General features: G+C 36.3%; 3 protein-coding genes across 7 annotated transcripts in view; 1 reads left to right on the top strand and 2 right to left on the bottom strand.

Annotated features, from left to right (window-relative positions):
• Positions 1-683: 683 nt before the first annotated feature.
• LOC137003036 (uncharacterized) lies at positions 684-4,428 on the bottom strand. The gene is made up of 14 exons (XM_067363047.1): positions 4,021-4,428; positions 3,805-3,929; positions 3,531-3,689; positions 3,170-3,262; positions 2,909-2,995; positions 2,732-2,820; positions 2,375-2,483; positions 2,142-2,258; positions 1,968-2,050; positions 1,727-1,882; positions 1,391-1,448; positions 1,196-1,324; positions 1,009-1,101; positions 684-906 (listed from the first exon to the last, which is right to left on the bottom strand). The coding sequence occupies exons 1-14, from the start codon at positions 4,418-4,420 to the stop codon at positions 817-819; spliced, it is 1,788 nt and encodes a 595-aa protein (XP_067219148.1). The 5' UTR covers positions 4,421-4,428; the 3' UTR covers positions 684-816.
• A 138-nt stretch (positions 4,429-4,566) lies between these two features.
• On the bottom strand, positions 4,567-11,300 carry LOC137003035 (uncharacterized). 2 transcript variants are annotated; one of them, XM_067363045.1, is made up of 11 exons: positions 11,112-11,300; positions 8,282-9,986; positions 8,080-8,205; positions 7,949-7,987; positions 6,540-7,562; positions 6,310-6,449; positions 6,049-6,250; positions 5,826-5,942; positions 5,324-5,526; positions 5,096-5,241; positions 4,567-4,704 (listed from the first exon to the last, which is right to left on the bottom strand). In XM_067363045.1, exons 2-10 carry the CDS (start codon positions 8,493-8,495, stop codon positions 5,167-5,169), a joined length of 2,139 nt encoding a protein of 712 aa, XP_067219146.1. In that variant the 5' UTR covers positions 8,496-9,986; positions 11,112-11,300; the 3' UTR covers positions 4,567-4,704; positions 5,096-5,166. The 2 variants fall into 2 exon arrangements, with proteins under 2 accessions (XP_067219146.1, XP_067219147.1); XM_067363046.1 differs by lacking the exon at positions 11,112-11,300 and having other exon boundaries at positions 8,282-10,299.
• jmjd4 (jumonji domain containing 4) overlaps positions 11,297-17,534 on the top strand; it is a 29,988-nt gene continuing 23,750 nt past the window's right edge. For 2 of the 4 annotated variants that reach the window (XM_067363048.1, XM_067363050.1), the window contains exons 1-2: positions 11,297-12,095; positions 12,548-12,713. In XM_067363048.1, coding sequence (XP_067219149.1) covers positions 11,843-12,095; positions 12,548-12,713 — 419 coding nt within the window. In that variant the 5' untranslated portion in view covers positions 11,297-11,842. Of the gene's footprint in view, positions 12,096-12,547; positions 12,743-17,534 lie in introns of those variants that run through there. The other 2 variants (XM_067363049.1, XM_067363051.1) reach the window with 2 other exon arrangements.

The following is a 17,534-nucleotide window of genomic DNA, read 5'->3' as shown; positions in this document are numbered from 1 at the left end:
GTGTGATAAGAACTTAATTAATAAATGTCATTCTAGCATTAAGACATGGGATTTTTTTAACTTCTGTAAATTGTCATCCATTACGTAATGGCTTATGTTTAATATTATGGCCTGTTACATGTTTACTTTTGACAGTGTATTTAACTACATATTATACAGTCGTTTCAATAACTTAAAGTGGTACCACCCACATGTGTGCCACCACAAATTGACACCAGTCAGGCATTTCATTTAGTTTTAAATTAGGATGTGTAAACGCCAAACCATTGTGCACTTACCATTGTGAGAGGAATTATGAAAACTGCCACCAACCATTCAAGTGTACTGGGCCTTGACACTAGCTCTTATACTGCAGAGTAATGTAGGTGTAGATACTGCAGACACTGGATTTTACTATATGGCTACTAGCAGCAGCAAGTCAAATCTTTTTACAGAGCATTTGGGCATCTCTAAAAGGAATGCATGTTTACATTGTTAAATGCATTTCTCTTCATAATTCCATAAAATTATTTGTGAAATATTAAAAACATAGATGAGACTTGCCACAAATTAAAAATGGAGTTCTCCACAGTCAAGTCAATGATTAAAAATAATAATAATAATAATAATAATAATAATAATAATAATAATACCTTTTTCAGCAAGCAAAGAAAAGGCTCAAATATGCAAGTTAAAGCAATGGCTTTCCTCTTTTAATAAAAGTAGAACATCAATGCCAGAGGCCAGTAAAACTTCCACAAAAAAGTAAACCTTTTTCAGTAAGCAAAGAAATAAGGCTCAACATGCAAGTTAAAGCAATGGCTTTCCTCTTAATAGTCAGTAGAACTTCACAATGCCAGAGGCCAGTAAAACTTCCACTGCATAGCGGCAAAGTTTCTCCTGTCTCTGCACAACAAGTATGGTCACCTTAAAAAAAAAGAAAGTTGGTTTTAACAACAACAACAACAACAACAACAACAACAACAACAACAACAACAACAACCAACAAACAACACAATTACCACATACCTCTGGAATCAAGACATCAAATATGTAGTCTAGGTTTTCTAGGTCTCCATCTGAATCCACTGCTGCCTTGATTTTCTCAGCCAGTTTTATAAACTATAAAATATGACAATATTAAATTTGATACATTCTTCTAGTAGAAGAAAATATGCCGCAAGTAAAATGTGAAACACTTAAGATGATTTCTCACATCACTTTCACTGAAATAGCACCGTTTTGGCTTCAAGTGCTGTTTGAATTTCAGCGAAGTCTGTGGATGCTTCCACAGGTAAAACCTGCACGATTTGACTTCTTCACTGTGAAAACCTTTGTGTAAGGCCTGTTGTAACAAAAGTTAATGTTACATATATTCATCAAATATTAATTGCAATTTGATAGAACTCACTTTTATGTCTTGATCTGAGATTATCTGTTCAATTCCATGTCTCAGAGCCATTCGAGTACTACAAAGAAATTATAAAATGTTTAACATCATGCCATGACAGAAAACAGGTTGTTTATTATGACAATGAGCTAGCAGCACCACAAAAGGCCATTAATGAGTGGTTAGCTAACAAAGTTCAGTAACATTATACTGATTATATTACATGAATTAAGTGTACTGTAGTGTAAACCTTTTTTATCCCAGTTTTTGGCATGGTCCTAAACGTCTTAGTGAAAATAGAAATTTAATCCTGGGCATTATTCTTAATGACAATGCAATCTTTAAATATAAACTTACCCCTCAAAAGTGTATGGCTGTGTCAAATCACATCCACATTTAAAAGTGCCTTTTTTGGCCTCAGTTTCTTTCACTCCAGCACAATCTGTGTGTAGCCAGCCTGAACACACATCACACTGTACCCACAGGATCTTCACAATGCTGGGATACAATTGCCTGTGAATAAAATACACATGGTATAATAACTATTCACCTAAATGTAAAGTAGATTTAAAAAAAAAAAAAAAAAAAAAAAACTCACCCTTCGCCCACTTTCTGAAAACAGCATACACGCAAGTCACCCGCCATGCACTCCATTGGTTTTTCAGGTTCTCTCATTGAATCCTACAATGAAAAATAATAAATGTTCTGTTCCTGTAAAATTACTAGTTAAAAATTTAAAAGTTAAGAATCTGTACATTAAAAGACAACTAACCTCTACAACGACATCTTTTACCAAGACTGACGCATGATATTCGCGTAGATATTGGGTTTGTGCCAGACCAATGGTCTCATTGTTCAACCTGAATCCTTTCAGCACCATCTCTGCCATCTATTCGAGGTGAAAAATACACTTTAGTGGTGTAAAAATCAAACCATAACATTCTACCACTTTTTCTTCAAGAAATAAACAATTAAATCTAGCTTTTAACAATTTATTGGTCTTACAGTGCATACAAACACCCCACAGTTGTTTGAATCACTCTTGGTCTGAAGCCACTGTGGTGGATAAGACACAGTCCAATCAGCAAGTGTCCACGTGCTACTGAAAGCATGACTGAAAGAGTAAAAAGACAAACATGTTTATAAGACCATAATTAGACACTGCTGATCTGTAATGAATAGTACTCAATTTATTCTGAAAAGTTATTACCCTGCCTTAATATTAGTGCGAAATACTGTATGCAACAGTTATGCATGACTGATACAAGGTTACTTTACAGTAGACAAATATTTTTGGCTGAATGGTCAATGTGCTTTATACAGTATTTATAGCACAGAAGTTAAAAGAGGGGAATAGATTACCAAAGTATTTCCATGTGTTGTTGTGGTATGTCTTTGTAGAGCCCCATCGAATCAAAGACCTGGATTTCATGACTTTGACCACAGAAAACCTTTGAAGATATTAAAAAAAAAAGTACATGAAATACAGAAAAAAGCTAATGTTAAAAAAGGCATTTGTAGGATCTTATTTCAACTAACCCACAAAATGAAGTGGTACCCAACCTCAGGGTTCTCACTCTGACTGACACATCGAGGAAAAAGCACTGTGTCGCTGGCTTTCAGGTTCTTTTCCAAAAAAAAAAAAAAAAAAAGTGTCCATAATCCTTAAGACGCATATATAGATCACTTGTACTTGTTATACACATACATACATATACACACACACACACACACACCCATCTATATCTCTATATCAAAAAAAAAAAAAAAAAAATGCATGTATACATGTGTAAAGTATACCTTCAAGCAAGATAAATGTCGAGGGGATATTTTTTTTTGCGTTATCCAGTCTCTCCACCAGCTAATAAATATAAATGTTGGAAGCATCACAACCTGTCAGAAAGTAAATATAGTTATTTCACCTAGCTCCTAGTTACAAAAAAAAAAAAAAAAAAAAAAAAAACACAACACATACTAACATTGGGTGATGTGGATGCAAGCTGCGCTACTCTAGTATTGATGGCCTATTACACAAAAACAATTTTTTTTTTTTTTTTTTTTTAAACGCACTGATATTCCTATCATTATGGGGACATTCCATAGTTGTAATGATTTTTTTTTTTAAATGTGATTTAAAAAAAAAAAAAAAAAAAGTACATACATCAGTCAGCCATGGTTGCTGGGGAAGGATGTCTTGGGATTGAGATGAAATGGATTGTGCTGGAATGATTGTCTGTATGTCCTTAAGCGTTGCTATACAGTTGTCAACTCGCACAAGGACTGAAGCATCATTTTGTACAGTGGAGTACAGTTCAGAAAGCTTGTCCAACAGGTGAAAAATGAAATGTAGTAACAGTTATGACAACTTTCTGACAATTTTGTAATTGGGGGAGAAAAAGAAAATCTGTGATAAATCTGACAATTTGCAAAGTTACCTTGTTTTCCTTCAAGACGGGGAAAAGGGATGTGCTAAAGTGTAGTCCTTTGCCTGAGATGGATTCCTTTTTCTTGACATTTCTTTGATGCAGTGGATTTTGCAGTCTAGAGTCAGTGTCTTTACCTGTAACAATTCACAGTGATTGGATAAAACTTATGCAAGGTTAAAAAATCATTTATAAATTAAGAAAAATAAAGATTTCTATCAGTCTCACATGTAGTGAAGAGACTCAGTCTGCCATCCAGGCCAACTTCAGCTGCCCCTTGTGTCTGTCTCAGCATTTTTTCCATGAATGATTTGTTCACTCTGCTGTTATGCAAATGAAAGACCAAACGAAGTGCAAACATATAATGAATATCTTTCAGTTGGCAAAGAAAGTACCGGGAGTTGGCAAGTTCCCGGTTGAGCTGCTCTGCCATGGAAGAGTTGATGAGACCAGTTAGCTCTGGAACAAGATCAAGGCTTCTCAGTTTCTCTTTTTCCTGTTTTTGGTTAAGCTGATGAAAGCGGTCATACAATGAAAATCTATCTGAAGTTCTTGTGATAGGATGAGATTTGTCAAGTGCTTCAGTGATATCGTTACTTTGACTCTGGACATGTCCACCTTCTATCATGGTTTTAACCCAGGGTAGACTAACAACAAGCTCCTTGGCGGAGGCCTTGGCCACATTTTCAGCTGTGGCCTCACACAGCCTGCCATCAAAAGGCCTGAAAAATGCCTGCCTAGTTCTATTGTTGGCATGTCGTGCAACACCGACAATCTACATTTCAGATGTTGCTGGACGTGGAGTTTTTATACTCAAAAGTGCGTCAACATGGTCCCTTGCTGACTCTTGCCACCAAAGAGGTGAACAAACATAAACAATGGCATGTGGGCAGCCAACATGGAGAACACCACCTAAAAGAGAAACAAGACAAAAACAACTTTGTAGCAAAGTGGCAAAAAGCTAAAACGTTTTGGTAACACTTTAAAATAAGGTTCATTAGTTAACTACATTAGTTAAAGAACTAATAATGAACCGCACTAGTTCAGCATTTATTAATCTTTGTTAGTGCATTAACTGTTAATAAGACTAATAGTATTAGTAAACTCTGTAATTAACTGTGAACTAACATGAACAAACTACTACTATTAACTAAAGTTAATGAAGTGAATACAGTAATAAGTGTATTGCTCATGGTTAGCTCATGTTAGTTGTGTAAGTGTTATCAACATCTCTTTACAAACTCAGTTTATATAAAAATAAAAAATAAAAAACAAAACAAAAAAAACATCATAACTGCCATACCTCCAGTCTTCTGTAGTTTGATAAACATTTTGGGGTAAATGTCTTTGTATAGAAGTAGTTCCTCCAAGCGATTAATAATATCTGATGCAGAGCCAGCAGAAGACTCCAAGCTGTACACATGCTGCCAGCAGCTCACTTTTGGAAGGCTTGAAAAAGATGAAAAAGTTTTTTTTTTTTTTTTTTTTCTTCAAAATAAGGTTATAATTATTATTACTTGCACAATAATACCTTTTTTGATTCAAGCAATTTCAGCACTGTGTCCTCAACAGCATGCGAATCTACAGGTGGTGACTTGTCACTTAGACGATCTGAAAAGCCCTTGAGGATCTCTGTTTTTGGCAATACTGATCCAGCTCTGCAGGAGGATCCAAGCCATGGAGCAAAAGATGAATAGGACAATTCACTGGAGAACGGGTTTCTCTCCTTTGTTTCTATAGGTGATGCAAGGAGAAAAGCCAAATTATCAATCTTAGAAATTCTGTAGTATTGAAATAAGACTCAAATCAGTGTTTTAGAGCAGTGGTTCTCAAACCTGTCCTAGGGACCCCCCACCACTGCACATTTTGCATGTCTCCCTCATCTCTAACACCCAATTCAACTCTTGCAGTCTCTACTAATTAGCTGATGACTTGAATCAGGTGTGTTAGATGAGGGTGACCTGCAAAATGTGCAGTGGTTGGGGGTCCCTAGGACAGGTTTGAGAACCACTGGTTTAGAGAATAGTTTTTACCATAACAGAAGCCAACACAAATTAGCTCTTTTTCTAATGTTGACCACCTTTCATTGTACAACAAAACGACCTTAGAGTTGATGTCAGTGTCAGTACATGGTCTCTTCATGAGATTTACTAGGTGAAGAAAAAAAAAAAAAAAAAAAAGCCAAATCTGACAGTTACAAAAATAATAATTTGTTATTTAAATATAATTACACTATAACTTGCATAAATAGCTTACCAGGCAAATCGAAGGCTACTTTCCAGTTGCTGTCAGCAATTAAAATCGGTGGTTCATGGCCACAACGGATGCATGAAAAGTCATATGTATAATTGGTCATTGCCCAGAAATGGAAAACCGCTTTCCTTAGGGTGTTGTGGTGAATCGTAACTCCAAGGAGGTCCTCCATCATTGATAGAAATCGCCCAATGGCTGTGTTAGTCTTAAGAAAAAATAAATTAAAATCATTTTGTTGTACAACAACAATCACAATGAACTTACCTTTAGGGCAGACGTCATCATTGCACAAAGACGGGTTGTTAAAAAAACTCTGTTGTTGAAATTATGAAATCCTGCAGTGTATTCTTGAAACCTGACTGGCGTCTTACAGACCAGGCAGTTCTTTACACACACAGTAACACCTTTATTAGAAGCAAAAAATGTATGTATATTTACTGTGGCATCATCATACATTTACAAATGTATGCATTTTTTTAAATTAATGTACAAACCTCTCTTCACTGAATGTATGTCGTAGACGGATGCATTCTTTGTAACAACCACTGGTTCTGCAAGACCTGGTGGGGTTGGCCCAGGGCAATAAGGGCACGTTTTCTCTGTGGGCTCAAACATTTTTGGAACCTCCATTGCCTGAGTCCTTAACTCCTGTGGCAAATTTTCTGGAATTCTTTTGTTTTGCCAGAGATAGTTTGTCATTGCAACCAGCTGGTGCTTCTGCAGTCCTTTTCCTACATCAACAAGTTCAAGCTCTTCATTTTCAGAGGGGTCACCTGACAAATCACTGTCTGCTCTGGAACACTCAAGTAGTAAATCTTCTCTTTCTTGGTAGAGCCACCACATTGCCATGTAGATGTGGAGGCATCTGTACTGTTTTTTTGTACTTTTACAAAGGCAATACCAGTGTCCTACCACTTTGTCAAATGACACTCTTGTCCGTCTAAAGAGGGACCATCTTTCCATCCTTCCTGTATATATGGAAAAATAAACAAATCTGCCAGAATATCCATGTTTCTCATAAAAAACTGGAAACACAGAACAGATTCCCTCAACTGATGCTTGATTGTGATTTTCGATGCACTCTGTCATTCTCTGGGTGGAAATCAATCCTTTTTCGTGCATCATCTTTAAGGATTCTTCTCTCAGAGGCTCAGGAGGAACATATGGTGGAGCAGAGGAAACTCGGAGCAAATGCTCACACTCCGCTCCAGGCTTTCCTCCAAGTTTAGCAAGAGTCATGAACTCCCGGCACTCTGGTACTTCACAGGCAATTACTTGAGAGGTGGTGCTTTTCTGCACATGTATTGGAACTCTTTGCCCTCTACTATTTTTTGCTGTGAAAAAGACACCTTGCTGTAAATCAACGCAGTACACTGGATCTGATGTCGCATGAAACTCCTTTTCATGTCTTCGAAGACTCCCAGCTGTAGTGAAAGAGGATGAGCAGTGGCAACAGAGAATACTCTGCTCACTGACAGGGGCACTTGTTGCATTTTCAGAATCTTTCTTTGGCTCACCTACAAATGAAATTACATTAACCGTTTCAGACTTAATGAGTTTAATTAGTGTAACATTAACTTTATGCACCAGGCTTAATTATTAGCTATGGTCCAGGTTATATACACATACTGTAGACCAACTCTAAATGCCCCCAGCCCTGCACATTTTGCATGTCTCCCCATTTCTGACACACCCATTTCAGGTATTGCAGTCTCTACTAATGAGTACATGAGTTGATTTAGGTGCGATAGATGAGGGAGACATACAAAATGTGTAGGGCTAGGGGTCCTCAAGGACAGGTTTGGGAACCACTGAGTTAAGTGTATTATGAAAAGTCTGAAAACATTGTGAGGTAGGCTTAAAATAAAACAAGAATGCAAATATAGATTTAACAAATGCATACTTTTCTTTGGCAGATCTTTGAATGGTGTTACAATGCAACCTGCAAAGCAAGTGTTTTAGACCGTAAGAACATTTCAACTTATGTTTGGCAATGGAATGATTAATAATCATGTAATGGCAATTATCTCCTACCATGTTTCTGTAGATGGTCTTCAAATGCATTTCGCCTGTGCAAAATCCGGTCACACTTAAAGCAATGCCAGTGACTTCTTTTTAATTGCTCAATTTTGTCACAAAAGCAAGGTACTGTGAACAGATCTGAAGCACAATTGTGAATAGTGTATAATAAAAACAATTTAATGAAAAAAATGTTACAAAACTAACAATAGCTTACCAAAAACCCCATCTTTAAAGTGCACAGCATTTTTAAAATGCTTTTTTTGTAGGTGTTCTTCTGACCCAATCACAGCCTGTTTGCATAGCTGGCAGTTTTTTCCTTCATTGGCTTTAATTAAACTAATATGGTCTTTGAACGTTTGTGGGCCTAAGGGGATAAAATGCATGAATGGAACACTGTACCTTATATACAACTGCGCCAATTTATCCATCTCTTGTGCAAATCATACAATTACACAATTACAATTATTATACAATTACAATTCTTCACCAAAATGGTGGATTATACATTATACACTATATACACTATTTTATGATACTTTGAGACTACATTAAGGCACTAGGCCTACCGTCAACGATATCATCACTATATAGTAGGCAACCACCATTGCAAATTATTCATAAATGTAATAAGCAATGGACTTGCCATCATCATATTGACCTGGTTTCACAGACAGGGCTTATACTAAATTAAGATTTGGCATTTGTTCAATTAGACCATTTAGGTAGCATAAACGTAGGCTACTCTAGAAAAAGACATTATGTGCATCTTGAGACAAAACAATGGCAGTGACATTTTAAGATCTGTCAGTGCAAGTTGCCTTCAGTTAAAACAGCTCAAATATGCATTTTAGTCTAAGACTAAGCCTCGTCTTTGAAACCGGGGGTAAAGGCATTACATTTTCGGCATTGAACCTCGATGTTTAACACTACATATCCTCAGTACCGACGTAGTATGACAAAGTTTGACTTACCGTTCATGTTGGACCGAAAGTAGTACTAATGTGTAGCGCATTTAGATCAATACCAGTTTCTGGTTAACGTGTTTTTGCTCTTGTCTAACTCTCAACGACAAACACCCCATCCATGAATCTTCCTTCCTAAGTTTTCGTTTATCCTGGACTGACTCAATATACACTTTAGCCTACTTAGACTGACACCTACCGGCGTGCTTTTGGCATCATGCAAAAGTTTGTCTACGTGACTGTTAATGCGGTATTCGTAGTGACCCATTATACCTTTCTTTCTTATTTTCAAGTATGGGCAGGCAGTTGTGTTCCAAAACAGACCTACTATAACAAATCAATGGCAGCATTGTTTCTCATTCAGAATTTTTCTAAGCACTTTTAAGTTCTCGAGTTAAATTCAGTATTTACTTGCATTCATTAATACTCACTGGTTTGTGCTTATCATAAAGACATTAGGATGCGAGTTGTTAATTTTGTGCATTTAACAATTTATTTATTTATTTATTTATTTATTTTAAAGTAGCCTATAAAAAAAAAAAAGTGATCGATCATGTCAAAATATTCATTCAAATGCAAAACTTAAGTAATCAGTTAGGACTGGATACATAGGAGAAGCTAGATTAGATACTTGTATAGCCATACAGGCATTTAGCTAAACAATGGCATTACAAATGTAAAATATTTTTCTGGCCAAAATATTTGGTTCTTCGCATTGGAATCTATAAACCTTTACTCTTTTTAACCTTAAATGCTGCACTAATTGTAATCAACATAAATATGAGAAATATTGTAACGAATGTCCAACTGAAGGCGAATGTTGAGAACCCACGTGTCGTTTTATTTAACAAACGTGAAACAAATACAAAAACAAAGACTTGGCTTGATATGACTAAACTTGACATGACTTGAAACAAAAACATAAACTCACCAAACAGAGGTTCACAGGAAACAAAGCTAGAAAAAAAATATAACAATGAAACATGAGGGATATTTATATAAAGACTAATAACAAACAACGAACACCTGTGAACAATTAAGACAATGAACCAATGACAGAACAGAACTGAGAAACCACGACTAAATTGTAGCGTACAACTGTAGCGTATATTGTATACCCTATACTTGTAGAAAATTTATAAAAAATATAATGTAAACAAATTACTTTACGCAATACGTATTACCACAACAATTATGGAATTACCACAACAAATTTATTCAAGGACTTATGGTTCAAAAACACTATATTGTTTACTATAGTATTGTTGCCTCAAACCTGACGTTTGAAAAAAAAATTGACCGACTTTAATACGTTTAATTGGATAAATATATATATATATATATATATATATATATATATATATATATATATATATATATATATAAAATTAATTTAGATAAAACTCATCTGTCTCTCTCATGCAGGCGTCACAACATACGGCGACACGGTCAGCGAGACCGCGACAATGTCAGTGGCGTCAGTGGCACATGCCACTATCCGCTGACACTATCCGCTGACACATGCCACTATCCACTGACACATGCCACTATCCGCTGACACATGCCACTATCCACTGACACATGCCACTATCCGCTGACACTATCCGCTGACACATGCCACTATCCGCTGACACATGCCACTATCCACTGACACATGCCACTATCCGCTGACACTATCCGCTGACACATGCCACTATCCGCTGACACATGCCACTATCCACTGACACATGCCACTATCCGCTGACACTATCCGCTGACACATGCCACTATCCGCTGACACATGCCACTATCCACTGACACATGCCAGTGGCACATGCCAATGAAGACCGGAAGTGCCACCGGATGTGCCATTGCGTCAGATGCCATGTCACTTAATGTTAATACCCCCTCTCAACCGGGGGCTAGTGTTAATGTATTTGATTGTGAGACATGAAACCAAAACAGTACAGCAATTTACACATTATTTAAAGACTTAAAATCATTTACATTTATTTTCACAAGTAGTTCTATATGCGCAGTAACAGTAGGTGCCAGTGTGGTTGGCATTACATGTAATAAGCAAAAACATGATTTATGTCATACCTTTATGATGATTTTGACTTTCAAGTGACAGCTACAGTGGGTTGTGATGTAAATCAATCAATAAGATAAACAATATCCCTTCACATCGTAAAGAGATGACTTCATGTTTTCTGCAGATTCCCTGCCGCGTTGTAGCTTTATATATCTGAACTAATGCTGAACGCAGCTGAAATTATTTGGTGCGCTCATGTTTACACTCCGACGTGCAAAATGAATGATTAAAGATTCCGCGCGTATGGCGATGGAGCATCATATATGTCTAGTTAAGAAAAATCAACATTTAGTTAGTTAGAGATAATTAACTGATATTTATTTAACTTTTTATTTTGTCACACAGCCCATTCTTTACGCACGAACACAAGCCAATGAGTTGGTGTGCACATGTTTTTTTTTTCCGGTGGGCAACTGGATAGCCATGTTCCAAACATAGCGCAGAAACACACAATTATTTTCGACTTATAAGCATGTAGGAAAGTATAATCGCTTCGTATCGAAATTACGCGTAAGCTTGACGTTGGACCGTCGAAACAATAGTTTTGCTTCTACAACCTAAATATAACCACGCAAACCGGTCACTAGAGAGGAATGGAGCTGTTGAAATGTGTTCTAGCTGTTGGCTATATGTTAATATTAACTTAGACTTAAAGTTTTAATTAAGGTTTTGTTTTTAATATTATGACATATCAAGCATGTTAGTGAATAAACAAGACTGAGCTCCTTTCTGACATGTCATGGATAGGGAAACCTTTCATAACTGCTGCAGTTTGGCCAAAATGCCCAGGCAGATCCATCAACAGCACTGCTCCTCTCACTTCATTGAGTACATAGAAAGAGAAATACCTTACTCTAAATTCTTCAAAAACTACCTGATTACAAATCAACCATGCATGTTTTCCAAAAGATTCACAGAAGATTGGAACTGCAGAAAAAACTGGGTCACGATTGATGGAAAACCAAATTTACAAAGACTTCTGCATGAGTTTGGTGAGTAACAATTGCATTAACATGTTACACATTATAGGTTAGTAATTATAAATAGGCTCTGCTACAGCTCTAAATTGTAAGATAGACCAATGGACAAGCTTATGATTACAGTAACTGGGTATATCATTATTATTTTACTATTTTATATATATATATATATATATATATATATATATATATATATATATATATATATATATATATTTTATTTTATTTTATTTTATTTTTTTTTTGCTTCAGTAATTTAAATGTAACATTTTCCTAAGGGTGATTTGAAACATGTATTTTGCATTACTGTTGAATTAATTGATTATTAAATTCACTTAATGAAAAGACTGTAAGATCGTTTTGTTGTATATTAGTGAATAGCAATTTTTGAGTCAATCTATATCCTATGTATTACTATGTCCTGAATATGTTATATCCATAAATAGCCTCATTTTATTATGCAGATGAGACTCCTGTTCCTGTTGCAAACTGCAGTGCAAAAGAATACAATTCCAACCCGAAGCAGATCATGCCTTTTAAGGAGTTTATCCAGTACTGGAGGGAGTACATACAGAATGGGCATTCTTCACCCAAAGGATGTCTTTACTTAAAGGACTGGCATATGCAGAGGTACAGCTCTTTAAAAGAATATAACCTAGGTCAGTGGTTCTCAAACTTTTTTCCCAGTGGGCCGCACAATCGTACAGACGGTGCCTGCGTCTCAACGTGCACACTATCCATCCTAAATAGTAGTCTATGTGTAATATTCAGTGCTATTTAGGATGTATAGAGTGCTTTTAGCGACGTGCTGGGGAAATGATCAGCTGGAAGCTCCCTTATCACGCAAGATCCTCTGATTCATGAAACAGGACCACTCGCACCCTGATATTTCTGGATATAAACCTTACAGTCTGATATAAACACTTCAGTGTCTCACTCATTTTCCTGTCGTCATCATCTTAAAGTGTGTACTATGCACAGTATTATTGTGCTGTTGCAACATTAATGCAAAGACTGATAGTTGTACAATGTGGTGTTGGAAATTAATTAGGTCTTAGTTTAATTATTTTAATCGATCAGGATTAGTTATAACATGCTTGAATGTGGGATGATGCCATATGAGATTACATGCTATATATATTTAAAACATATTAAACTCACGACAATATTATGTATCTCGATTTTATATTCCCCCATTAAAGTATATATTGGGAGTTTTTTTTTTATTTTTTATTAATAAATTATATAAATAATGTTCGTCGTACGTAATACGATCGGGGAAATTGCTGAATGAGTAGCTGCGTAGCCTTTACTGTATGACAGCTGGTAATATAATCCACCTGCCGGTAAATTCAACGGTTTTAGCGGCCGTACAAGCTACAAACCAGTAGAAAATAATTTCTTTGTAGATTATACAAAAGCGACTTGGAAAACAGACATCGGCATCTCGCAGCGGCACTTCCGGCGGCATCTCTAGCCGCCAGGGACTTCTTCGGCAGCTGTCGCTTGAGCGGCATCTCCAGCGGCCGCGGCATCGGCATCTCGTAGCGGCACGTCCGGCGGCATCTCCAGCGGCCAATGACTTCTTCCGCAGCTGTCGCTAGAGCGGCATCTCCAGCGGCCGCGGCATCGGCATCTAGAGCAGCCAGGGACTTTACTCGGCAGCACCTGCCGCTGGCCAATATAATTCGATGTTGTTTTTTTATTTTTATTTTAAAAACTACATTTAATCAAAATAACATAATATACCAGAAGACTATCATTTGTAAGCATTTATCACAAATGTTGTTAATAACCTTCTGATAAGAGAAAGTAAATGTTTTGATAAAATAAAACTGCAATGTTATCCATTGCTTTGAAATGCACATGAATATAAACTGATATTTAGTTAATACAGAAATTAATTTCTGATAGACCAGTTGTGTAGTCTAGTTTTTTGTAGTGAGTATACTGTGAGTATATTACCCCTCTAGGGGGGTCTGGGCGCATGCTCCCCCGGAAGAAAAATTTAAATATTCCACATTTTAAAGCATCAATCTGATGCATTTTGAGATGCTTTTTTTGCCAACCTGGGGAGAGCTGGAGAAACTTAACTTCAGCCATGAGTCAAAAATGATTATGGCCTCCTTACTAAGTATTATGCAAGCCATTTCATGCCAGCCTGTCACTGGGTCTAACATTTACAGTATATTTGGGGGAAGAACCTAACGCTATGATTGGTCGAACTCTTCTTCTTTTGCTGTTGCTTGATTTGAGGACTGCGCGTGCACAGAGGCGTCATCAGGTTTTTGCGTAGCTTAGAGTTACAAATCGTACCAGCGTACTTTGAAGTCAAAATGCTTATCCGCTACGTAAATTGTGTACAGGTTGGCAGGTCTACTTATTAGAACAGTGGACCACTTTACCTTCTGCCTTGTCAGTCCCCTCACCTCAAAATCTAACTCCTCAAAAACAGTAGCATTAGCTAATAATTTTCCACCGGAGCTTTAGCTAGCTGGCTAACGTTGTGTTCTCTCCTACTGTGTTCATTGACTCAATTCATCAAGCTGTAGCTAACGTTAGCTAAGTCTATGTCAACAGAGCTCCTGGGTAACTTATATACCAGAAAATATTAAAATTATTGAAACCATTCAGGGCTCAACGCTAAGGATTTTTTCTGCTGGCCCATTTGGGCCAGTAGTTCAAATTTTTACTTGACCCGCCGAAATTTTCCGGGCCCCACAACAAAAAAATTAATAAAATTAATAAAAGTAAAAGACAAGAAAATGGGCCTATAAAATAAGCATAGTTATTGATTTCATTGTTTTTGATAAATTTAACTTCAATACATAAGGTTATGACACCAAAAGCTACTAGATTTATTTTAAATATTATTAGACAAATAAACAGTAAGTAGTAAAATAGTAACAAATAATCAAATTACGAGTAATAGCACAAATTAATACAACAGAACAAACATATAAATGAAATGGTGCTTTTCAAGTTTTGTATGTAGGTTTAAACAGAAGATTTTCAGGTACAGAAATTGTAATCTAATGTATAACTATAGAATAGATAACTTTATTAAAGTTAATCAAGAGCAGTTACAGATGCATAAAAAATGTTTTTAATGTTCAAAATATAAAACGTTAAATACTGTTATTTGAAATTTTTAAAAATGAAGACACTTTAAATGTGAAATTTAACCCGCCAGTAGGTGGCAGCGAATCACTGTTAATGAGCGAATCATTGAGATTTAACTGATTCATTCAAGCGGCTGATTCATTCAGGAGGAAGTGTTGCTCAGAGACGCAAAACAATTCGGTGGACTTTGGAACTATTTTCGTTGGTGAAATACAGCGAAACAGACGATTTGGTGTCTAAAATGTAAGTCACTTGATATTAAGTTCTTGTTCATTAAATTGTATGCTGAATAAAATCAATATCACATTTGTAATCATGCTAATATTTGGAGAAAAACTGAGCTCTTTGTGTAATATTGATTAACTTTTATTAAATTATATATGAAATATATACAGGGCCATTTTTGCCCCTTATCTTGAATTTTGGGGGCATTTTAATAGACTAAATCACGCAGTGAAAGCGTACACTTTAACCGTAGGTAACAATAACTATGCTGTTTCTAGTAACATAAGACTGTTTTTGTAAAGTGAGGGACATACTCGATAATTTCAGATCGTTAAATCAACAATTAGCCTACGATATTATAGACGATATATAACGCACACCCTACAGCACTGGCCCGATCGGGCAAGTGACCAGTGCGTCTACTGTCCCGAGCGTCGTTCACACTGGCCCCCGGGCCATCGGGCAGTCCTGTCGAGCCCTGCCATCACTCACCAAATTCATCTGTTCACAGTTCACTGAATCGCAGGTCGCAGTTCACCGAATCTCGCGCTCCCTTCTGGCAGGTGCACCTGTTCGCAGTTCACTGAATATGACCCCCCCCCCCTTTCAAAAAAAAATTTCTCATCGAATCTACACGATTCAAGTAGGTCACCTATTTTGGTTGCAAAACGGCGAATTTCGCCGAAAGGTGAGGGATTTTCATGCCTGAACATTAGCCTAAATTTGACGTTACGTGACATTGTTTACAAGCTGTTATTAACGTCTTTCCGCAGTTGAAACACCGATTATGCAAATACACAAGACATGATATGGATTTCATTTTTCATTTCGGGTTTTGTTGATTTGTAGATGCCACCCAAGAAGAAGAAAAGGGACATAAGAAGCAACCTATTGACTAAAGATGAAAATAAAGCATCCAACTGAAGCCCAAAAATGAAAGCAGAAGATTAGAAAATAGGCTAGTGCAACATTTTAAAAAGGGGAAACATTTTCAGTCTTTGCTGAGACATTATTATTATTATTATTATTAGGCTATTATTATTATTATTATTATTATTATTATATATTGCCCAAGCGTATTTACCCCATCGCCAGCTCTGCTAATGGTCAGCTACCGGTACTTTTCCATGCCTAGCCAATAAGTCTAGAGTTGTTTCTTTATTTTTTATTTTTTTACTATACATGAATTATCATGATGCACCGATCGAAATGACTGAAAATATATTGTTAGACCAGCTAAAATAGCCTATATTGTTAGACCAAAAATATCGTATCGATTAATTAAGTAATAAAGACATGTAATAAAAGAAATTTATAAAAAAAAAAAAAAAAAGAGAAAGACGGGGTGGAGAAAGACGTCTATTGCTTCAGCCTTATTCAAAGGCTGCGGAAACATGGCTTCGTACGCACTTCAATCCATTCCAAACTCGACGTTCTTGGTTTTCTTCCCATTTATTAAATATAGGCAATTGGTTGATGAAACATTGATTGAAATTAAGATACAATTTCTACAAAACGAAATTCACTTTAAAGAAAGACTTACTATAAAACAAAACTTAATGAAGTGGTCAAACTCAAGTCTGACCCGCTGCATGTCTCCCAACATTGCTCATCCGTCATGCTATTCAATTATCATAATCATCGAGATGAAATTAAATAATAATAATAATAATAATAATAATAATAGGCTATAGCCCACTATAAATATTAAACTAAATTTGCTACATTTTATCCCTCTGGCCCATGAACGCGCCGGCGCTTTCTGATGGATTTTTTCCTTGTGACAGCTGAAACAACTGAAAACAGGCCTTCCCTCATTTTTGGCGATAGCCTATAGACCAGTGCAAGACTACAAATGGTGTACTTTTATTTGTGTACGCTCACAATAACAACAAACCATTGTACTTTTGTAAAATAAAATAAATAAATGAAAAAACTGCGTGCGCTTTCAGCTGTCTCTCTGCTAGAATTTTTCTGGAACGTCTCAGAAATTTTACTTAAACTCAGAGAATAATTGTACCTAAAAGAAAAAAAACATTTTTCGATAAGAAATTCACAGGTCTGTGTTAATGGTCTGTGTTAGTGATCGTTGCTGCTGTTATC

Source organism: Chanodichthys erythropterus, chromosome 16 (assembly GCF_024489055.1).
Source record: "Chanodichthys erythropterus isolate Z2021 chromosome 16, ASM2448905v1, whole genome shotgun sequence".
Classification (NCBI taxonomy): Eukaryota; Metazoa; Chordata; class Actinopteri; order Cypriniformes; family Xenocyprididae; genus Chanodichthys; species Chanodichthys erythropterus.
This window is presented reverse-complemented; position numbering and strand designations above follow the sequence as displayed.

Excerpts from the sequence above, each read along its gene's own strand:
- LOC137003035 (XM_067363045.1), bottom strand. The coding sequence starts at position 8,495 with ATGGATAAATTGGCGCAGTTGTATATAAGGTACAGTGTTCCATTCATG. Across the intron at positions 5,943-6,048 it reads AGTAGCCTTCGATTTGCCTG|TAAATCTCATGAAGAGACCA; the intron begins GTAAGCTATTTA and ends TTCTTCACCTAG. Across the intron at positions 5,242-5,323 it reads AATTGCTTGAATCAAAAAAG|CCTTCCAAAAGTGAGCTGCT; the intron begins GTATTATTGTGC and ends ATCTTTTTCAAG.
- LOC137003036 (XM_067363047.1), bottom strand. The coding sequence starts at position 4,420 with ATGATAGAAGGTGGACATGTCCAGAGTCAAAGTAACGATATCACTGAA. Across the intron at positions 3,930-4,020 it reads ACTGAGTCTCTTCACTACAT|GTAAAGACACTGACTCTAGA; the intron begins GTGAGACTGATA and ends GAATTGTTACAG. Across the intron at positions 1,325-1,390 it reads TCTCAGATCAAGACATAAAA|GCCTTACACAAAGGTTTTCA; the intron begins GTGAGTTCTATC and ends TTGTTACAACAG.